Raw genomic sequence first — 25,004 nt, forward strand, 5'->3', positions numbered from 1 at the left:
TTTTTAAATTGGCTGGTTTTTAATACACTTCTTTAACTTGGCTTGCTTTTTTTAATGATTATCTTACTGCAGTCTGGTGTCTACACGTTGTGAGGCACAATAAACTATAAAAACATTACTTAACATTGTTTTATTTTTTATATTAGATTTTTGTAGTAAACTGTTGTGTTACATTTGCTTTAAATTTTATTATAAAATGTTTGTATGATCAAATTTAAGATAAAAAAAAATTGCATCATTATTTAAGATGTATAGTTAATCAAAGAAGATATTGCGTTTTTTTTAAATTTTTTTATTGTGGTTATAACTAATGTTTTGCTTATTACATGTTATTTTACATTAAGTGTCACAAGATAAGGAAAAAGTGCCATTAATTGTTATTAATTTATATGATAAGGAAAAAAAGATATAAATAATAATGAAATTAAAATTATTATATTTTATTAATTTATAAATACATTTTAAGTATAGGTTTGTTTAATTTATTTATTGCTATATTGTATTGATTAATGTTCTCCAAAAATAAATTTAAATGTAGCTGTTTAATTATGAACAGGTGTTGCATTATTTTATACAATTCTCCAAATTTTGGAGAACACACATACATACACACACTCACATAATTATATCTAGTGTTTACTCTGTGTATTATTTATGACTTATTAAAAGTCAATTGAAGCTTTTTATCTTACATTAACTTTAAAAATGTAACATCTAAATGTGAAAAGTCCTTATTTCAATAATTTAATTCAGTAAAAACTATTTGAATCATTTTAGTTTGATAATTCAGATTTCTGATGAATATAAAGTAGAAAAAAAATTTAGTTGTAATATATACAAAAATTAATTTTTTTCTTGTTTGCTAAAATTTGTTGTTATCTCAAATACATTTTCTTGGAAATTCTAATTTGTGTGCTGCCGTAAACTAATATTTAATTAATGTAACATGATTTTAGATATTAACATGTTGGCTGTCGACTGAGTATTAAGATGGTTCACTGTTGCCGGGATTTTAATTATTAATTTATTTGTTCAGTGGATTTTTGTTAGTGTGTAATATTATTATAAATGTAATTTTTACGATTTATTTTATTTGTGATTAAAAAAAAAAGAACTCTGATCAGAGCGATCAGTATTCAGCATCAGTATTTTCTTCATGATGCTGGAAAGCAGGAGGAATAACTCTGCCTAAACCATTGGTTTAGTTACTTCTGCAAACAGGAGTTATTCTACCTGTTATCCCCTTTTTGCTAATTCCTGCAAAGCAGTAGGAATAACTAAACCATTATAATCTTAATTGTATTATTTATTAATGATATGAAAAATGTAAAATTACACAGTTTATTTTTAAATTTTGATATTTAATTACAGTATATCTTACGATATTTAAAATTTTAATTTTATTATAATCTTCAAAACAGTCTAAAGAAAGTATGGAATTCCTGCACACATTTTACATTTATATAGTTAGTTTTATTATTTTCTTTGTCTTCTGCTCTTACACTCTTTTCTTGAAACTGTTTTCGATTCTTTCATTCTTTTCTTCTCTGCTGCTGTTTTTTCAGTTTTACTGATGTAGTGGGTGCAATTTTCTGAAGGTGTGGCAACTGGTCGAATAATTAGTGTTGTTTGGAATGATAACCAGCTTATTTCTAATTTAAAATATTAAAAACGGTGATACTTAATGTACATAGAATGTAAAAAGAATGCATTTAACAAATTTAGTTGTAAAATATGTACAAAAAGTTATTTGTACCACCGAATGGTTTTTTTTACTACAAGAGTAGTATGCCATCATTTGATCTTGTCCATCTACTCCAGACATGAAGTTATTATAATTTAAAATAGCTATTGGCTTTTCAGTTATAGTGTCTCTTTCATTTGTCAAAAGCCTCATCTGATTCCCAAATTTGGTAGTAATATAATTCACAGTACGCATGTCATGCCATTTCCCAAGGTAAACTCCATTACAAAACTCAGATTTATTTTTTCTTTTTTTAATTTTTCAGACATAAAATGTGAGTTTTTATGTTCACTCTGAGAGTGCTCCTCGACATCACAGGAGACAAATTTAGATTCTAGGGAGGGTGGTCGTGGGTTTCCCAGTGAATTATTTCCTATTTATCCCTTGTTAAAATCATGGTGTGCGGCCTGGCACCATGAAGAAGATGACATCTGTGTTGGGCATACCCTGATTTTTGTTTTGGTAGCCGGCTTTTGTTGACTGTAGCAGCTGGCAATAGTAAGCCGCATTCATCGTTTATTGATTGTGGAGAAAATCAGTGAATAAAACTCCCCTTGAGTCAAAAAAAATTGTTGCAAGAATTTTTCTGGCCATTGGATGGGTTTTGGCCTTCACTAGGGAGCCCTCGTTCTTCTTTCGCCACTCCTTATTCGCCATTTTTAATTCCAGAGAGTAATAATGACCCATGTCTCCTCACATGTGACGATGTGCTTCAAACAATTGTCCCCTTCTTGTTGAAATTGATTTAGAAGTCTCTCACAGATCTCCAACCTGATCTGTTTTTGATTTTTGGTCAACAACTTCGGAACCCATCGAGCACTAATTTTTCTAAAGCCAAGATGATCAGAGATAATCGATGGAGTACTTCCATAGTTGATAGCTACTTCTGAAGTGATTTCTTCAACAATGAACTGGCAAACATCTTCAATAAACTCTCAAATGGTACAAATGGTCAGCTGTGGCTGTACTAACAACAGAACAGAATGGAGGAGCTAATCAAACTGGTTCCCCCTCTCTAACACATTGAACATTAACTCCCCAACCCAGAATTGCTTGCTGCATATAATAGCAAAATTAAATTTTGTTATTTAAATTTTATTCACCCTCGTACATGAATTTTAAGCACCAAACCATTTGGTTCAGTTACTATATATAGAATGTTTCATTTTCATCACCCCAGACGATTTTCTTGTAAACTACACACAATACAAAAAAATGACAAACAAAAGTTACTCAGATTGCAGGGGGACAACTCATGATGACCTTGTGTTTGACCTTGACCATTATTTCAAGGTTAACTCAATTTTTTCAAATGGAATGACCTATTTTTGACTCCACCAATGAAAAGAGCAGCAAATTTTACATTGGAATACGTAAGCACACATATGACCATGGGCCTTTTTTGAATGTCATATGGCTAACCATCAGAGATAGCAGTATACATTAGTGTAAAGTCATTTTTATGACCTAATAAAGTTTCTTTCCCATAATTTGTGAGATAAATGGCCTGGAATATAAACATTTCAGGAATATTGTATGATCTTCAGAAATGTGTAACTTGTATAACATTATCTCCCTATAACATTATTTTTACTCGTATAACACTATCTCTGATGATTAGCTGTATGACATTCAAAAAAAGGTCTAAGGTCATATTTGTAACTACATATTCCAATTAAAATTTTCTGCTCCTTTTATTTGTGGGGTCAAAAATAGGTCATTCCATTAAAAAAATCATGTTAACCTTGAAACAAGGTCAAATCTAAGGTTACCAAGAGGTGTTAGTAACTTTTGTTTAGGTAATTTTTTTTGTATTGTGCGTAGTTTATGAGAAAATCTCCTGGAACAATTAAAATCATACATCCTTATGTAATTTCATGCCATACTTATGGCTCTGGTTTTTTTGTATATTATTGGAATATTAAGTGACTATGTCAGAACCATGGGCTCATCTAGAGACATTTCTTTGTCTGTGTAATAAACCTTAATAATTTTTTCGTTAAAAAAGTCAGTTACAAGCCTTATTTTTTGTAGATTGTCACCAGCATTTTTGTTGACTGATAAGAAATGTAAACATCTTAAAATTAAAGGAAATCTGTTTCAGAACATGTACTTCTGAATATTAGTATATCTAAAAAATTATTAATTTTCCAATAATCACTGAGATGAGGTGACGAAATATTGCCAGTGAGAAGCAATAAGGCTAAAAATATTTTTAACTCTTCTAATATAGTTTCAGAATCCAGAAAATACTCATCGCTGATATCTTCTAAACTATTCTCACTGTTGATCAAATATCACAGTAGTTCTCATTACTTATTGTGCGCTTTATTTCTGCGTTCACACTGGAGTCCACTGGACCTGGTGTATCAGCCATTTTCAGCGAAGACTGCACAGTGAACCATTATTTATAAATGATGCTGCAACAGCAAATCAGTCCTTTTAACTATTCCATACTAATAGTATATCGAGAGAAATGATTTGTTACCACTACTCTGATCGGAGTGGTGGCAGGTTACCAATAGAAGCCAAATTACCTTGGATCAGAGTGGGCTTAGCAGTCAACGTAAATTAAATATTATATTTAATTAATAATATAACTTGATTTAGAATCATGAAGTAAATTAATGTGAATTTTGATTTTATAAAATAATATACAATAAGATTGCTAATAATGTGAGATATTTTCACATTAGTCGAAAGAGTTTTCACATTAGTGTTTAGTTTTTCACATTGTCGATGTTGTGCTTACGACTTTTTTCTTTTTTCAGTTGTTCTGAGGATTATAAAAATAGGGATCTTTTTCATTTGACTGTTAAATATTGCAATTATTAAAGGTTGATTCCTGATTTCAGTAATAACTGGCAAATTTAAAAATCGTTAATGTTTTCAAATTTATTAGTGTTTTGAAAATGTCTGTCTCTGAATGATTGCATTTCATCGTATGTAATACTAAACAAACTTATTCAGATAAGAGGTAGTCCCTCTATTGGGTAATCATCTCCTTCCTCTATTTACCCCCTTCCTCAATTTTATCTCTTTTTCTTTGAACATATGGTGGAAAATGTGTTGGCCACCACCCATCTGTAGAGCTGCCCTAATAGTTTCTACTCTCGCCTGGTGAACAGCTGCTTCTTTATTAGGATGCCACTTCTTTACGTGGGAAACTGAGGATTATCATTTTCTCATGTTGCATAATATTGCAATAAATATATATTCTTCAGGCTCTAGAATCAACTTGAATTAATTACTTCAGTAATTCCATAACTGACAAAAATTAAATTTGTGAAAAAACTTGTGTAATAACTTTTTTCTCAAAATTTTTTAACTTGCAAATTATTTTTTAATCTATGTGTTATTATAATGATACTAACACAAAGTAATCTGCAGCAAAACAGATCATCTTAATTTCAGTAAAATAAGTAAAAATATATGCTGTATTTAGAGGATTTCTGTTAATAAATATTTCTTAAGGTTTCAACAATAAAGATGACATAAATTTATTAGAAAAAGTTATAGATTTATTGTAATTTAACAAAAAAGTAAAAATTATAAAAAAATTAACAAAGTGAGAATAATTAAGTGAATTTCATTCTTTATAATTTTCATTTTCATCTGTATTAGTCATTAATTAGGAGTATAGTTCTTCATCAAAATTGTTTTCTATCCTCTGCTAAGTGCAAGCTTAATTGAAGCAGATCATTAATTCTTTAATGTTAATTAGAATTTGACCTTTGTATGATAATTATTTTGGCAATTCCATCCAAATTGCTTGCAGAAATCTGTTTTTAGATGTGTGCAGGGAAAATCAGCAGGTAAGAAACTATCGTTGTAAGGTCTGCATGTAACTTAACAGCTTCTTTTAAAAAATTTCCCAAATCATTTTATTCTGATATTTGAAATTTAATCATCTTTTCTTTCAGAATTTTCTGTTTGTATAAAACAATCAGACAAGTAGCTAACTTTATAAAATTCATTCCACCAACCTTTAAATCCCTTCTCATTCAACATACAAGGCATGTTTTTCAGATATGTACTGTTTTCATATAAAAAATAACAAGCAATCTTTTTTTGAAAAAAATTTTTTATTTTGAATGCCCGGATCTTAATCTACAATTTTTCATAATTTCTGCCTATAATAAGGCACTTGTATCGTGTGATCAGCTTCTGCATTTCAGCTTTGTAGAAATCTGCCAGTAAAGAAGAAATCTGATAATATTGTAGAATGTTCTCAAAAATTGTTTTTTCAACAAGAGCTTTGCAGTATTATAGTATATGGTAGTGTATTATTTCTAGTTTGTCCTTTACAGTTGTCACTGAAAAGGTGAATATTTTTAAATATTTTATTAATCATGGCCTGTTTCGTATTAATATATAAATTATTTATATATTTTCCACTTACCAACAGAAGTTTCAGATTATTACTCTAACCTCAGGAACAATGATGATAATTTTACTAAATTGAATTTTTATCCGAAATTCATCGAAGACTTTTGGTACAGTATGGGAACAGTGTGTTAATGGAGTGTCTATGAATGGATTAAAAAATGGTTGCACAAGTCTTATGCACGATGAAGGAGCCGGACAATCGTTTACCACCACAAATGAGGAAAACATTTAGCGTGCACGTTACATGGTTTTCTTAGACAGATGAGTAACTATTGATGAAGTGGCACACCGTCTGCAAATTCGTCTGTAGGCACGGTTCTGCCTACGAAATCATCCACAACAGACTTGGGTTTCATAAAGTCTGTGCAAGATGGGTCCCAAAACGACTCACTCAGTTGCATAAACAAACGCGCTTGGACATCTGCCAAAAACATTTGGATCGCTATGGTAATGAATGGGCCATCTTAGACAGAATCATCACTGGTGGCGAATCATGGATCCACCATTATGAGCCGGAGAGTAAATGGCAGAGTATGGAATGGAAACATCCAAATTCGCCCTACAAAAAAAAGTTCAAGACCCAATCGTCTGCAGGAAAACTAATGCTTACGGTTTTTTGGGACTCACAAGGCCCAGTACTGGAACATTATGAGGAAAGAGGCACGACAATAAACAGTACGTGTTACATTGATATGCTTACTGCCAAGCTGAAGCTTGCAATTCAAAGCAAACGCAGAGGACTGCTGTAAAAAGGTGTTGTGTTGTTGCATGACAATGCCATTTACATACTGCTGCCCACACTGCTGAAAAGCTCTAAAAACTGGCTCATCTTCCGCAGTGCTGGCTCATCTTCCATATAGTCCTGATCTTGCCCCTTCTGACTACCACTTGTTTGGTTCACTCAAAAAGGCATTAAAGAGGTCAATTTACCTCGTACGAAATAGTGAAAGAAGCAGTGCATTCGTGGCTCACAGCTCAACTGAAAACCTTCTTTTATGAGGGCATCAGGAAGCTTGTGCAACAATGGACCAAGTCGGTTGAAATGCAACGGGACTATGTTGAAAAATGATGTACATGTAAGTTTCCTATTTGTATTGCAATAAAATGTAACTACATTGCGGATAATAATTGATTTACCCTCGTATAATCCAGAATTTTCAGTTACCATTCTGAATTTGTTTTTTTATTTCTTTTATTTTATAATAAAATGTTTTGCTTTTCCTCTTGTGTACCATCAGCTTAGGAACTGTTTCATGCTTGACATTGTCGTTCAGGTTAGTGTTCTTATATTTACGTTAAGATGAATGTAACTGAGATATGATGAATATGTCGACCTGTGATTTACTGTTGTACAAATCAAATCGTTCAATAAATATTTTTTTAGTAAAACCTCTAATTTACTCTAGTACGTGGATTTTTTCCCTAAATACATTTTTTATTTTTCTTGTATTTATTTCTATAACTAAGCTAAAAAAGGCTTTTTATATGTATATTTGAATAATGGGTCTCTTTCAGAGGAAGTAATATTATATAAGTATCCTTGCGTTTGCATATCTTCTGATAATTGTTTTCTTTTGACAGATCAATTACTTATGTCAATTGATTAGAAGTAATCCCAATTATATGACAAAATTCAGTTTTATGTGCTTCAAGAACGCAGTCATTAAGTTATAAAGAATGAATAAAATTAACAAATCATTTAGACAGTTTTTCTGATTTTTGTACACTGTTTGACTTCATGTTAATCTGTAAATATTTGTAGAAACAAATTTTATGTATTTTTAAATTCTATACTTACAAAAATTCATAAAAGTATCCATTGGATCCATTTCATTAATTCTCTGAAAACACTTTTGGCATCTGAAAATAAACAAACCAAAGGTTTTTTTAAAACTAAAACCATAATGCTATTAAAGTTAAATTGTTTATAGTAATTATAGCAATTTTTGTCTTCTGTAAAAAGAAAGCTAACTATTTACGTAACAAGTAATAAACATAACATAAACTATATGGCAAGATAATTGTTTTTTATAAAAGCTTCTCAAAACTAATGGTAGGCACAATTATTGTCAGAATTTTAATCTAACTAATATAAATAATAGCTAATAATAAACATAACCAGCTTACTTGCATTTAAGTCTAATCTTCTCAGCTTCCTTCACCTTTACACTACTTTTAATGTAGTACAATAATGTAGTACTTTTAATGTACAATTTTCTTTTCAAAATTCTTCCCCGTCTCTGTAGTGGAGTGGCAGCAGCTTGACCTTTCAGACACAGGTCCTGGGTACAAATCCCAGCAAGGCTATAGCGTTTGTTGCAAATCTTTGTGTACACTATTACATTTTTATTCTTATTCTCACAGCACAACCTTCAAGCTTATGTGGTAAATTAATCACTAAAAAAATAGCTTTTTTCTTAATGTTTCTTTCTTATTTGCCGTAATTTTTAAATTCTTTTTATATCCATACATTTTATCATCCATACTATTTTTATATTAAAAAATCTGATATGGACACTACATGACTTCCTTGTACACTTATTAAATTACATATACATATTTTTTGCTGCACTTCATTTAAATTTATTTCATTTGAAAGTGAGATACGATCCTCCAATTCTTCAATAAAGTGGACAGTTACACAATTGCTGAAATAATAGTTTTTATTAACATCAAATATTTATACAATTATTAATTTAACAGGAGTAGTGAACTAAAAGATAAGAATTTTTTGCAATTTATTAAAGATCAGGCATGTATGCCTCAATATATATGTTGTTCTTGTGAGGCTCTATTTTTCAGTCACTCTGTTGTTAACTTTAATGTAGATAAAATTAAACAGAAATTACAGAATAATTAAATACAATTAAATAGAAATTAAACTAGAAATTCCAAAAATAATACATTTCTTAATTATAATTTTCAATTAATATTAAATCAGATGTTTGACCAAATCTATTACATATACTCATGTGTAATAATTCATATTAAATTGCATATACATATTTTTAAAAGTATATAAAATTTTATTTCACTTATAACTTGTGATTTTTTCATATCTTTTTTTTTATTGCTATTATTGAATAATTATTTATTGTAAAAATCTTTTACAATCATGGGTTAATAATTATTAATAAATTGATATATTTAAATTAAAAAAGACCAATGAAAATAAGTAGCACTTATGATATATCATTGAAAAACTCTTCATAAGGGCTTATTACTGCAGTTAAGAAAAAGTTCAGAATCCAAATTTTTTTTGGATTTTAGGCTGTTTTGGACATTTGGTTCAGTCAGTTGCAGTTGAAGGAGGTGCACAACTAGATTTTACAACAGTTCTAAATCCAAAATTTCAACATACTAATTGCTTTTGAGTTATGCAAGATACATACATACGTACATATATATGTGTGTGTACAGATGTCATGCCGAAACTAGTCAAAATGGATTCAGGGATGGTCAAAATAGTTATTTCCTGAAATCTGAAAACCAAAATTTTTCGCCATCACAATACTTCCTTTACTTCGTACAAGAAAGTAAAAGAATAATTTTGAAAAAGTGTCACTTCTGTAGTTTCTGAAATAATTTATTCACTAATTAGATAAATAATGTTTCCGAATAATTGCAGTTACTTAAAAATATTTTTTTTTTTAATGAAAACTATACATTTTTTTATATACAAAGAAAATAGTTGTATAGTATTGTTACATTTGCAGCAATTAATGTGGATTATTTTTAAACATTTTGTCATAACTTGTTGATTTTCTGTAATCTTTTTGTTGAAATAGGAGTTATTAATTCCAATTTCTTTCTTACTACATTATAATCTATATCTTGGTTTATTATTATACTTTTACCTTAATTTTTCAGTTTTCAGAAAATTTATTTCCCTGACATTCTGATCTTGAATGCTTTACATCAATGTCTTGCTTAATTATACTAATTACCAGATACAGTTAACCTTAACATCATTATTCTTTACTCTGTGATAATGCTTTATCACGATCAAAATTTTAGTCAAATTATTTTTTTGCTCAAGGTACTTGAAATGTATAAAGTTGGCGAGAGCATTTAAAAAAAAATCAGAAAATTAACTGTTGTAGTATTTGTTATAAATAGTAAAAAAAAACATAAAGTTTCTAAAAATAATGTAGGCAGTGTAAAGTATTTTATTTTACTTTACGACTGAACTTTTATAGAATGAAAAGCTAATTGACATTTAAAAGATAGAAATATATCTTATTTTGTGTTAAGACAAATGATTTATTTTTATCATTAGAATTTTTATCTGTATATAAAATATAATTTTCCTATATTTTTTTGATTTTTTACCACCGAGTTGGCTTTATATTATATATTATACTATTAATAAAACTTCATACAGCTCACCTTGTTTTTTATTTACCTTCTATAAAGTGTTTCAGTTTATGAATTATCTGTTATCAAACTTTTTTATACCATATGTATTAGATCACGTGAAGCTCACTTATATCGAACATGAAATACGCAATGAACATAAAATCAGTACTCAATGCATAATTAATTAATAAAATTAGTTAAAATAAAGTAACAAAAGAAAACTAATTCTGAGTGTTATATTGATTGTACAATCACACTAATGAAAATATTTTATTAATCTTGCTACTTTCTGTAACCCCTCCCCTTATATTTCAACTTGCTTGTTATTATATCTATTTATAATATTAAATTACTACGCATATTTACTTTATCTTATAAATGACATATAAAATAAATTAAAATTAAGGTAGTTGTCTGCAGTTTTTATAATAATTTTATCATCTTTTTTCTTACTTGTCTTTTGTACTAATCTGCATAAAAATGAGAACTTTATTCAGTATGAAATTATTTTTGTTTTTAATAATTATTAATAATTTTTATTTTGGTATTTTAAATTTAATTACTGTAGTAAACCATTCTTCTCAACTGTGAACTAGTTTTGTTGATATAAACGAAGTTAATGTGCTGTCGACTGGAAATTTGTTTGGATTGATAATATAAGTTTGAAAATATTTTCATAAAAAAATCTTATTCTGCAGTAATAGTTAGTTATATTTTACTATTAAAATTATGTTAGATAATAAAAGATTGCCTCCTCTTTAATATGAAGGAAGAAATTACAAATACTCTACAAAAAATTATGAAATTTATGAAGATTACTACTGTATTAATGGGAAAACAGGAGCTGGCATTTATTTTGCCCCTTATCTTGGTCCCAGTTTAAGAAAATATGTTACAGTTCTTCAGGCTGAGACATTTGCTGTACTTAAAAAGGAAATAGGTTGTGTAAATACATTGATGGAAATGTCTGCCAAGGTATTTGCATTGGTGACATTCTGACAGAAGCCAAACTGATGACTTTATTAAGTTATCAAGTTTAGAGAGTCCAAAAGATGATCTCCGGTAAAGTCTATTGGGGATGTCTATTTAGGAGTAAAGTCTAATTTCCGGTAAAGTCTATTTAGGAGTAGAAGGGATGTTGTGGCAACCAGAATCATCACAAGGCAGGTTCTTCCCCTACGTAGGTCAGGATGTACTTACCTGTCTGGTGTTGGAATGTGGTTAAAGTGTTTACTCATAATTTTAAACAATAAAGCAGCACTTAAGACTTAGTTCAAATCAGCTAAATTCTTTGTAGTTGTAACATTTTTATAAGATAGTATTGGGTCTCATTCCTCTCTCATTCCATGTGTGAACACTTGAGTTTAGAGGACTTTTATTGGGGGGTTAGAATAAAGCTTCATTTATCAATCCTAAACCTGTTTGTAGCTGAAACTTTGGTTGGAATAGCAGTAAAACAAAAAAATTCCAACGGAATAAAGAAATATTGGCAAACCTAAACTATAAAGAAGATTTTCAGATAAATTGTGAAATTTTGGTAGGTTCAGGTATATTTTCAGTAATCTAGTAAAGGCCTTTCTTATTATATTTTGAGATTGAATAGGACAAACCTTATGTAAATTATTACTTTTTTATTTGGAAGTGGTATTTTCAGGTGAACTGGAAATATCATCGGTTGGAAGCCCAGTGGTTTTTAACCATTGGACTCATGAGCTATGTGGCATTTGTTCCTGTAATTTGAAGGACTTAAGTACAAAAAATTTAATTTCTTCAGTGTTTCTTTTTCCAAATGTATGGTCTGAGCTAATAAGTCTAAAAGATAGAGAACTGAGCGTATAGGCTTAAAGCACAATGAGACCACAATAACATTTTTAGGCTGAGGTGCTTGAACTAGTCTTGCTCCTTTACTTTTAAATAAAACTTGCTCAGTACTATAACATAAAATCTAACTTAATAGCTGGAATGAAAAGTAAAAATAGTAGTAATTAATTTAATTTTGGTTTAAACATTTATTTCTTTAATAACAAAAATTTGATTATTAATATTTGCTAAAATGGAAAGTAGTAATTTAATAAAATTAGACAAATGGTTATTATTGCAGTTATATCGACAGTAAACAAATGAGTAATCATGAAGGTGAAGTTGAGATTAGCTTTAAATGAGTTAAAAAATGAATGATAAATGTTGAAGGTAATGAAGATCTAATCCATAATTGGTCACGATTGGTAAGATTCTTACATATTATATTGTTACATGCAGTTTGCAAATTTTAGAAATAAATAATATTTATAAAAATAATATTAAGGCAATCAAAGAAAATTAATTGCAGTTTTATTTGAAAGCTAAAATATTCATTCAAATATTCATAGTGTAATGAGAAGTTCTTGTAAGATCAGACATGGTAATTTTGTGCTTACTAAAAATTTTACCATCATTTTGAAAGATTTTTTTATAAATCCTTACTTTTTTTTAATGTACTGGAGGTATTCACATGAATTTTATGTATTATTTTAAATATAAAAGAGTAGTTAAAAATAAGGTACCTACACAATGCTTTTGTGAAGATCATTTTGTTGTAAAGTATATAAATTAAAATTTATTTTTTTCCTTATACTTATGCACTTACAGTGCAAAATGAAAATGACACATTCTAGATATTATGAACAAAACCGTGAGTTGATGGCAAAGAGTGTAAAACGTGTTCTCAGCTGGATACAGAGATTAGAATGTATAATTTAAGTTTCTACTATGTATTTCACAATGCATCTTGTACTTGCATATTATTATATTTATATCATTTGTATTGTTGGTGAGTTTTCAGTCTCTAATCTTGAAAGTTAATTATTATGACCGTATCATTTTAAAATTCATTTGTTGGATTTAATTGCAAAAAATTATTTTAATTTTTAAAAAATCAAAGAACTTTGATTTGAAAGTTGAACTTTTTTTATTTCGTTAATTTTCTTAAATTTTTTAATATATTTAAAAATGATAATGAGGATATTTTTTTGTATTCTTTATATAAAGTTATGTATGAATTTTTAAAGCAGATTTTATAAAGCAGATTGAAATTTTTTGTGGGCTACTTCTTCTACATATGAGGCCTACAATCAGGACATTTTTGTCATGGAGCAGAGTGGAGGCCATTCTGCTCCAGAATGGAGCAGAGAGGTGCACAAAGATGCATTGTACCTTTGTACACACCACATTGGGTCTTCAATTATCATTTTAATTCATTATAGTGCATTTTGATGTATGTAAAATGCAAAAGAAAACTTGAATAAGTACACTGATAAACATAATTTTTGTTTCCTAACATGCTATACATGATTTTAATTTGTTTTTTGATGCTGAAAATGAATATGAACTCAGAATCTTTCTATTACCCACCATTTTTGAAAAAAATTTAAATTTTAATTAAAAGATTTTTTTTTCATTTTTCAATGTAAAGTTAGCATTTTAAGCTCCTATATTGTATTTTGTTACTCATTTTTTATTGTTTAACTTTTTTAACATAATATGTAAGCTATAAATAAATAATACTAGACAAAGAATTAAATCATATCATAGTCTAATTGTTCAGTATATTTAAGAGGATGGCTGAAAGGTACACAGAAGGCGTTGCCGTTTGGTGTACCTATGGTTTGGTGTGAACCAAAGGATCATGTTACTTTTGTTAAGAAGTGTGTCTGGAATTTCTAAAAAATCTAATCATACTGTAAAATATCCTTCATTGCAATCTGAAATCAGCCCTGCACCTCGTAGTGAAATTATTCCTGTTCCTGAGCCACCTATGAATGTATGTTTTGAAAGCAGTGATGAAGAATCGGGCAGTACTGAAGAAGACAACAATGATTTTGATTTTGAATTATCTTCCAATAAGCCACATTTTATATCACAAGATGAATTAAATGACTTGGTTAGGGATTTAAATTTATCAAAAAATCAAGTGAACTGTTAAAAGCAAAACTGCAAGGTTAGAATTTAGTTCAAAAAAATACAAAATTTTTGGGCTTTTGAAGCTGACAATAAGAACTTTCTCAGTACTTTATTGATGAAAATAATTTGGTTTATTGCACAAATATTGATGAGCTTATGTTGAACTTAGGACAAGTTCATAAACCAGGATTGGCGCCTTTTCATAGATTCATCCAAGTTAGTTTAAAAGTCGTTCTACTACACAACGGTAACAAATATCCTTCGATACCAGTCGCTTATGGTATTAATTTGAAAGAGACATACGATGTAATGAAAGACGTTCTTGAAAAAATAAATTATAAAAAACATAGCTGGAACATATGTGGTGATTTGAAAGTTAAAGCTATTTTGTTTGGCATACAATTAGGGTAAACTAAGTATATGTGTTTTCTTTGCGAATGGAACAGCCAAGATAAACAGCCATTGAGAAACTGACTCAGAACTGTTTATTTGAACTAAACAATTCATGAATTATAACTAGACTAAGGTAATTTAATTTTGATTTTCACTGAAAATGGAATTTTGAATTGTGAAAAAATGATGTTGCATGTCCATCTGCATATTGCTAATCTGTGCCTCATGAGGAAATTAGCATTCTTCTGGACTGCTTTTTACTGGAAATTTTTTAAAAATCTGATCCCAGGGGTGTAATATATATATATATATAATATATATATATATTATATATATAATATATATATTCATCATTATGGTGTAATAATATATGTCATTATTATTATTATCATCTAACAGTTTTAATTTATCTTTTAAAAGCTAACTTTGATTGGGGAAAAGTTGTAGAAATTTGAAAAAAAACATTTTAGAAGCCTAACAAAAAAAAATGTTGGACCTGTGTTTGTATACAAAACTATTTTTTTATTTTGACCAATGGAATACATTCTTGAAGTATGTTTGCTTGTGGAACACCATATTAATAGAATGTAAATTGTTTTTATAGTTATTTATAAAAATGAATTTGTTTTACATAATTAAACCACAAATTATGTGTGATTACAATTAAAACAATTATTATAAAAATATCTTTGCAGTTTTATTGACAGTGGCAGTCAGCAATTGTGTAATAATTTAAAAGTATAAACCTTAGAAATGACACATGAACCAATTTGATAAATAAAGAATTTTTAATAACTTACTAATGTTATTGCATGATAAATTATCTTTATAGGAATTGATTCAAACGTCCGTGGGCACACACACACATATGCATACATACATACATGCAGGTGTCCTGGGAGGTGGTGGCCAAACTTAAAATACTGATTCTGGATATTGAAATAAACAGGTAAGTTCATGTGGACAAATGCCTTATCTTGCATCATTTTTCTTGTCCACGATTTTTCTATTCTATTGCTATTGATAATAGAAATTATTAACCTTTTTTAATTAAATTAATGTAGGAATTAAAAACAGGCACAGAATTTTCAGATTGCATTATTTTTGCTTCCCACTTTAATAGTTTCAGTCATATCTAAATTTTTAATCAAACAATTTGAACAAATTAGGTCTCATTTTGTTCCCTATAAAAGACTTAAAATGTTATCCAATAAAACATAATTTGATAAACTAATATCTATGGAGCTATTAATAATTAAATAATTTAAATAGCTGCCATTTTGAAATTTTTAACTTAATTATTTTTTAAATGTTCTTGGGTTCATGTACACAAGATTTCATTAAATCTCTCAATCCATTCTTAAGATATATAGATTTTTATTGAAAAGACACGAAAAAGGGAAACGACAGAGAATAGGGCATTTGTCCACAGAACTTTTGTTTTGTTTTGGTGCCTGGAATCAGTCCAAAAATTTGAAAATTCAGATTCTTTAATTTGGCCAACATCTCCTGAAATTTACACTTTTTTCTTTTGATCTGTAGTATCTGTTATGATGTAAATCCATTTGCTCTATAAATGTTTGTTTATTGTAGATTGATTGTTTATTCTGCTCTATTTGTGTATACTTTGTTTTGTTTTGAATAAAAACTGGTAACTTTCTGAACTTTAGTGATGAAACTAATGGATATTTTTGGGTAAATTAAATTTTGTACAAAGCCCATTGGGCTGGTCTAGTGGTTACCTCGTCTTCACAAGTCAGCTGATTCCAAAGTCGAGAGTTCTAAGGTCAAATCCTATATAGATATGACCCTGTACGAATTTTATACAAATTTGAATACTAGGTCGTGGATACTAGTGTTCTTTGGTGGTTGGGTTTCAACCAACTACACATCTCAGGAATGGTTACCTGAGACTGTATAAGTCTACACTTCATTTACATTCTTACATATTATCCTCATTCATCCTCTGAAGTAATACCTTATGGCGGTTCCAGAGGCTAAACAGAAAAAAGAGATTTTGTAAAAGGAGATAGACAGCTTTATTGGTGAAAATTAAAGTTTTATTTGCTCAACTGAAAATAAAGGGGTTAAGACTTTTATTTAGAAAAATTAAATACAGCTCTGGAAGAGTTTATTTATATCTTAGTTTATTGTAAAAGAAGATATTTATATACACATAGTAAGAAGTATAAATATTTTTACAATATAAATTAAAATCACTTTTCACAATACAACAGTAATACACAAGCACTATACAAAAAATAAAAATAAATACAATTAAATGTAGTGAATTATGAAAGAAAATTATAGTACTACATAATACAAATAAAATTGTTCATTTCGTACATTTTCTTTCTTTTTCTGCAGATATGTCTTATTTACAAATTATGGAAACGTATAAAACATTTTATTTATTATTTTAGTTCATATTTTAAAAATTTTAATTACACACATGTTCTTCTTTTTTATAATGACACAGCTCACAGACAACATTACAGCACCAAACAAAACGACATTTACACTTTTCTTCTACTTCACGAACTCTTGTTTGATAGCCTCTTCCACAGCATAACAAACGACATCCATCCAGACCAAAACTTCCACGATTACATAGCCTTCCTCGAGTTCCAAGAACACCAAGCCTATTAATAATAAAATCCAGAGTTTTATGAAAAAAAATATAAAATTTCAAAATTATTTTGATTAAAAACCACTTTTAATTGATTGTTATAAATTCATTATTTTTCTATAAATTTGTTATAACAAGGATAAAAATTAATCAGTTATTTAATATTCATGTTTATTATTACTTCAGTTTTCCCTGAAAAACCAGTCAGTCAGTTATAAAAAGAAAACATTCTGTACTGTGTTCAACACAGAAAAGAACTATTAATATTATGCATCAATATCACATATTGACGGATGACAGATATAATAACATTTTTAAGTTTAATGTATAATTACACATTCATTTTTAAGTAACATCACAAACTACATAATTGTACTAATAAATGCACATGTAAAATAAATATGTAATTATAAACTATATAAGTTGTGTAATATAACAGGATATCAAAACATTAAAAGTGAGTCATCCTGTACTTTAGTACACTACCTCAGTTAACAATGTGCTATATTTTTTACTGCTACATCCTATAATAGTTTGTTCGCTGAATGTGGTGATAAAATTTTTTTTAAAAAGATCTTATGATATTTCTATCATAAGAATACATGATCATAAGATGTCACGAATGACAGTAATTATTGTCAATTGGGGAATTAGAGAAATAATTTAAGTTCCTGTGGAAAAAACACACATGATTGCGATTGTATAAGAAATTTTAATAGGAAAGTCACTACTTAAATGCAATAAATTCCATCTGCTTCTTGAAACTAGCTGATAAATTGCGAAAGAAGCAGGAAAGTTAGGTTTCATTGACTGCTTCCATCCTGTACAGATGTTTTAGTTTCATTAATTGTAATTATTTTAAACTATTAATGTATTTAAAATTTGGTGTTTTTCTCTTATAGCTTTACCACCAAAATTTATTGGTATTATTTATATTCTCTTAATATTATTACATTATTTATTAATATTATTGATCCCCACCAAAATTTATTGATAATATAAGGCTGACTGTTGTTAGGTGTACCATATTTACAGTGAAACTGCTCTTCTCATTACTTCTTTATCAATATTCTAAATTAATTTTGTTGATATTTTTCAATCTTTTAGTTGTCTATTTTTCTGTAAGCTTCTGTATTCATTCTGCTTTAAACTGTTGATTGCATCATTTGTGAAGTGAATTATTTTTCAATAATTTACAATAAAGAGAAACGCATGTGATTTTTACTGCAGAAAGTTAGCAATAAACTGTTACACAATATAATTTTTTTACCTTCTGCCGATCAAAGAAATTCACATCTACAAAATAATGCCTTAGAACTAGAAATATATTAAAATGCAGTTATGGATTGGAATAATTATTTACATTAAATTTTCTGTGACTAGCTTACACAATAATCCATTGATAGGTGGCCTCAGCTAAACTGTTGAAATTAATGAATCACTTTTCTCCTGATGAAAGAACAATACAGGCAGGGTCTATCCACAACATTGGGTAATAGGATGCATATTTAGACAAACAGGTGATTATTTTTTTATACACTGTACTTGAGCATTCATCCAGGATGTTACTTACATATACATGTAAAACAGTACTCCATTCTACCAGGCAGTATAATTAAGTTGGATGTATCAAAAGTATAAGGTGACATTCCTAACTTACTCCTTTATAATGTTTCAGCATTACACTTTCAACAATCTCATACTTATTTTGTTAACCCCATAACGGGGGCCTTATGCAAACTGTAAAGTATTTATGTGTTTCCATTAAATTACAATTAAATAGATTGAATTAAGTAAATTCAATTAAGTTTCTACTCAATTAAATTTCAATTAAGTAGAAGTGAGTGTGGAACAAACTGTGTGTTACTGGACTCATATTTATGTGAATTCATGTGCAGGAATCTACTTGGAACATCAGTGTGTTTGATTACATAATAGTTGACATTGTTTATTTGTGGCCATCGTAGTGAATACAAATTGTGTTAGAAACATCAACATTATGCACAAAAACATTCTCTTCAGTTAATGTAAGTTCAGGGTGTTCGGGTTATTATAGTATCGTTAATATCAACTTCAGTAGCCTTTTTCAAGTAATTAAGATTCAATATACCACATTTTTTTAATTACTAAATTAATATCAAATTTATAGAAATCGACTGTCAAAAAAACTTCAAACAGTGAAAAAAAATCTATAAGTTGTTGGGAGTTCAAATTAATTTCAGTTGAAAGGTATAAGCCCTTCTTATCTCATCCTTTCAGTTAAGAATCCTGTTTTATTTGACAAAATATTTCTCACTTCTTGGGGTAGTAGATGAATTGTTAATTGACTCTTCACAAACCACTGATATTTTGATTGTATTTGTGTGAGGACCGAAGATGTGACACACTTGACTGGCTCACAGTCATATACTTGATAACATGCCTGCACTCTCTTCACTTTTTGTCAATTTAATGATAAAACAACATGGTTGTTGTCTTGCTAAATGTGCCTCTTTATTTTTGAGCTTGTGATTTCTCTCTTGGAATGAGTTAAGACTGAAAAGATGAGATTTGAAGTTGTTCAGGTTGAATAAGAAATTACATGGTAAAGAGCCTTCGTTACACTATTGGACCTATGTCAATTGTGATGAGTAAAAGAATTGCTGTGCGAACCAAGTTAGGAGGATACATTCTATTAAAATACTTTCTTCATAAAATAGAATTGTGTGAATAAAACACTCTTCCTGGCACAGTTATAATGACATTTACTGTTTGTATTCATAATACACTTTAGGTTAGCTAATAAAATAAACATTTTTTTTTTTGTTTATAGTTGGATTTAATTGTTTACTTTGCTGGGGGAAAAATAAATTTTATTTCTTCCAACTGAAGAAGGGCATTCAGAAATTATTCTACATTTCAGAACAGTATCTGAAAGTAGTATCCTAAAAGTTTGATAACAGTTTTGATTATTTATCTTGTTTGATATAAGTTGTTAAAGTGATTGGTTTGTATAGCTGAAAGTGTGCTTTTTATTTTTTATATGAAAAGTACAGTTTAATTTTGTGTATTATACTTAGCATTATAGATTGTATTCATGTCATTACTGTAATAACAATTATAAGTTATTTCAGGAATTCGTAATCAGTTTTTAAATTATTGTAAAATAAATTTATTCTTACGTTTAATTTTTTGTACTTTAAACATTTTGTTGATGATCTTTTGTAATTTATTAGTTACTTACGTTTCATTACGCTCACAGTAATCTGGTGATTCTTCCATGTATACAAGTTCTGTTCGATTTGGCTGTTTAAGATCACGTATAGCTGCTCTTAGTTTTTTTACTCTTCGTCTTCTCTTTTCAACCATTTTAACAAATGATGCTCCCTCAAATCGACTATTAATTGCATCACCGATGGCTCGAAAAGGTGGTAATTTTCGCCAACATGCACGAACACTACATGAACCTGACATTCCATGGCACTTGCACACTCTTTGCATTTGAGAACGAATTAACTGTAAAATAATATAATATGAATTTTTAATATTTCACTGACTTTTCCCAACTTTCTTTATCAATGTGTATACAAATTGTTTCTTTATTTGGTCAAACATATTAATCTGCAATTTGAAAAAATTTTTCTTATGTTAATTGAAGTTTGGAGATCTGATTAAAGTCAGAGTTTGTGTGGTAAATAAATCATGACTGCTAGTCATTATATGTCAGATTTTATGTTAATTTTAAAATATTACTTTTCACATATAATTGAAACATTCTTCAAAATCGCTATGCAAACTATAGAATTGTCATTTGGTTTGTTAATATTTATTAATGTTAGCCGATTTAGTATTAACTAATAGTGTATTGTTTTTATGAGATTTTTTACTATATTATTGGCCCTGTCATAAAACATTTTTAAGTTATCTTGAAAAATGCTATCTGTTGTCTGATTTTTTATAACATTTTTATCTGTTGTTTTATTTTTTTATGTTTTCAAGTTTTGGTTTTTGTGAATTGACCAAAATGTTGTAAAAAAATATGTTAATGTATGATGTAAATAGCCATAATGTTGGATAATAAAATTCCATTTGATTTTGAACATAAGTTTAAGAATATATCTTCAAAGTGTCAAAATATTTAGGTCAGAGTGGCCATCATTTCTTGCAAGTTAGCATTATAGCTTACTAAAGTGTCTTAATATGTGTATCGATGAAAACAACTATAGATATGTGTACTTATGAAAGTGCTCTGTGTATGATAAATTCTATAACTACATAAGATTTAAGTGAACGTTTTGTAATTGATAAACCAGATTCATTGAAGCGATAAAATTATAATGGAATTGATAATAGTATTACTCATATATTTTAATTTTAGAGGTATTTTTGTTTTATTAACATTCAATTACATAGTTCTGATCAATAAATTAATGTTTGAAATCATTTTGTACCATAAGAGAAACTAGAGTTAAACTATATTTTTTACAATGCTGATCTGCTAATACTATAAAATATTTTATAAAATAACATAAAAAATTAATTTAAATTTTGATTGATGTTATATAACATTGATTTTAATATGTTCTTGATTAATTCTTGTATTTTCCTTTCTTTATTTAAATTGCATGTAGTTTACTTTAATTATTTACAACCTTTTTAATTGTGAATGTATTCAAAATTTCATTAGTTATTGAAGGTTTTAGGCATAACTGGTGTTATAATCTCTCTTACTATAATAATGGTTTGTTACCCTTCTTCCAGCTTCATTGTTGTGCAAATTCATAAGGCCTTCTGCTGTTTCAGGATTTTCTTTGGCATCCACAAAGTCTCTACTGAATTTTTCTCCATAGTGGATGTCCTGTTTTGAAAAAAAGCAGATATTTCATGTAAAAATCTGTAGAAAGAAATAATTAAGAACGTTAAAAAAACTTATCGTCAAAAATGAATACATAGTTATTGTACATCTACCAGATGTACTCAGATTTTGTCTGAATTTCTTTTAGCTATTTATTTTTGCTTTGTTTTAGGATGTATTTCTTTTTCTGTCTTATTTATTACTAATAGTGAAGGAGTTATGCAATATAGTAGTTTCTAGAATTTGTGGTGCAAATTTATTTGGAATGGAACAAAAAGGTGGCTGTATCTATCATCTGTGTGTAATTAATGAGTATGTAACTTAGTGTTTTTTACCCTGGATTTGCTAGGATACCTACCATGTTTCATTAATTAGAAAATGTTAGAGTGGCTAGAAATTTGGAGGAATTGACTTTATTAAAGTGTTTCTATCATGGCAAGGTATTAAAATGTTTCTGTCATGGCAAGGTCTTGATCTTGACATATAAATCTTCAATATGAAAAGGGAAATGTAACTGTTGTACTTTTCTATACTCTTTAAAAGCAGTTATGTATAAGTCTTGCACTTTGATCAATTTTTACTTGTTTTTCATTGATTCAAATGCTAGGAACAATTGCTTTTATTTTCTTGTGAAATAGCTCACCTAGTTATCATAAGAGTGGCATCCTGATGTGATATGTGAAATCTATAATTATGCTACGATTAATTAAAAATATTTATTAATTTATTCTTTCTATGAAACTAAGTGTACACTTGGATCTTTGGGAAAAGATGAATGACATAGTTCTGTTAATCTTTCTGTAACTAAAATGTTTGAAAAGGCACTTCCTGTCTTGGCATTATTGTTAGTTAATAAAAACCTTTATTGACATTCATTTTAATCATGAATGAATGAGAACTCTCATTTTTTAATTTATGGCTGATTGTGCTTCCTGTATTTGAAGACATTTCTTAGTTTTTTTTAAAATTTATGCATACTTGTATATATTCTCATTAAAATTATGTTCACGTTATCAGGGAAGAAATGTTTGAACATAATTTGGGTTATTGTTATGAAGTTTGTTTACTGGAGGAGTAGTAAATTTTAATATCTGTCTATCTTATTTCATAATCCCAAAACTGGTTGTTGCAAAAGTCCACTTGAATTGACTAGGTATGAAAAAACAGCTAAGTACAAAAATGGAAATTTTTGTACTTTACATTTTTTTAATTCACGAGTAATTTACATTCCTATGAAAAACTAATGTGTATCTCTTCTAGATTTCTTTCTTTTGGAAGAAATAGTTTTTTTTTTTGATCTGAAGAGCTAGGATGGTAGTTTGTTCAATTATGAAATCATGAAACTAGACTCTTACCAGGACTTCTAAATTTACTCATGCTGTTGCCTGAGCTACTAACATATTCTAACATTTTTGAATAAAAATTATTTATTTAAAAAATTCAAGTAAAATGAATTATTTCAAGAATACAAACAAATTATAAATAAAGAGAAATGGCAAGGTTGGTAAATATTGTAATATTCATGTCTTTAAAAAACATATCACCCATACTGAAAAACTTATCTTTAGTTAATTAATATATTCTGAATTCATAAAAAATTTCAACTTAATTATGGTTCATCTATTTCTTTTTAGGTTTATTTATAGATGACAGTTCAGTTAATGGTGTTTTATTTAACAACTACAATTAAAAAAAGGAAATTTTTATAACTTTTCAGATCTTTCTTATCTGTGAAATAATGTTTTTTTACTTGCACATTCCTCCAAAAAATATTTTTCAAATGATTAAATTAAAAAATAAAGTGTCTGCAAAAAGGAACATTCTAGACAATAGTTGCATGTGTTTAATGACTGAAATTTTTTTCAAGTAGAAATTTCTATGCCTTATAAGTATTACTGTTAAATTACAGCATGATATTAACTCTAGTGTAAAGTACCTGTGTAAGCAAATGGTAAGAGAAATTCTGATCCATATATGATCACTTTGAACGGAATGTATGAAAAATACATAAGTATGAAGCCAACTCAAGCATTTTTCTTTTATTTTTAAAAATAACAGTAAAGTTTATAAACAGATATTCTGTACCATGCTTTGTGTGTAGAAATTAAGTATTTCATTTCTTAAAACCAGTGAGGTAATGGCAGCAATAAGATCAAAATATCTTTTAGTTGTACAGATGATGTAGAATGAGTCTGAGTTTTGTAAGTTAGTCTTCTATGCAGGTTGGAAGAGGTATTTTAGATACACGTGAGGGCTGAGTGAGGGAACTGTACTGTTGCAGCAATAAATAGGGGCAATTGTTCATCCAGATGCGATTGACTGAATACTAAACATTGTTATTCCCAATAATGGTATGTTTCCCTCTCCACTGTTACTCTTAACTGACTTGTTCACCAACACCAACACTAACCCTGAGGCAAGCAAAATGAACTGCTGTAACATATCCAACTAAGCCATTTAAAACTCAGACTTACTGTAGTTACTTATACCCTAAAGAGTGTAACACGTACTTTGGTTGGACTTTTACATTTTTTCCTAATGTAATCTTTAAATTTTACTAACTTTTCTACAAAGTGTAAAGTTGTAAGAATCTTATCTTCATTTAAGTGTGGTAGTCACATTAATTCAAGTTTGTGATTGTTTATTGGAAATTCTGCTGTTTGCGTTACACAAAAGAATTTTCAATTACATTGTGTTGTTTCACCCATTTAGCATTG

At 28.5% G+C, this 25,004-nt stretch overlaps 2 protein-coding genes across 4 annotated transcripts in view; one reads left to right on the forward strand and one right to left on the reverse strand.

Moving 5' to 3' along the window:
* Positions 1-25,004, forward strand: part of LOC142322123 (uncharacterized) — a 63,738-nt gene that overhangs the window by 32,813 nt on the left and 5,921 nt on the right. For 2 of the 3 annotated variants that reach the window (XR_012755781.1, XR_012755780.1), the window contains exon 6: positions 12,594-12,717. The exons of the other annotated variant lie outside the window; for it this stretch is intronic. The gene's annotated coding sequence lies outside the window, so the exon portion shown is untranslated. The remainder of the gene's footprint in view (positions 1-12,593; positions 12,718-25,004) is intronic. 3 annotated transcript variants of the gene reach the window in all.
* The window catches only part of LOC142322124 (protein Wnt-4-like), a 175,157-nt gene continuing 167,153 nt past the window's right edge, over positions 17,001-25,004 (reverse strand). Inside the window, exons 5-7 of the mRNA XM_075360838.1 lie at positions 22,183-22,290; positions 20,677-20,948; positions 17,001-17,466 (exon numbers count right to left, since the gene is read on the reverse strand). Of these exons, the coding sequence (XP_075216953.1) occupies positions 17,265-17,466; positions 20,677-20,948; positions 22,183-22,290 (582 nt within the window). The 3' untranslated portion in view covers positions 17,001-17,264. The remainder of the gene's footprint in view (positions 17,467-20,676; positions 20,949-22,182; positions 22,291-25,004) is intronic.

The sequence above is a fragment of the Lycorma delicatula genome, chromosome 3 (genome assembly GCF_047948215.1).
Source record: "Lycorma delicatula isolate Av1 chromosome 3, ASM4794821v1, whole genome shotgun sequence".
Taxonomy (NCBI): Eukaryota; Metazoa; Arthropoda; class Insecta; order Hemiptera; family Fulgoridae; genus Lycorma; species Lycorma delicatula.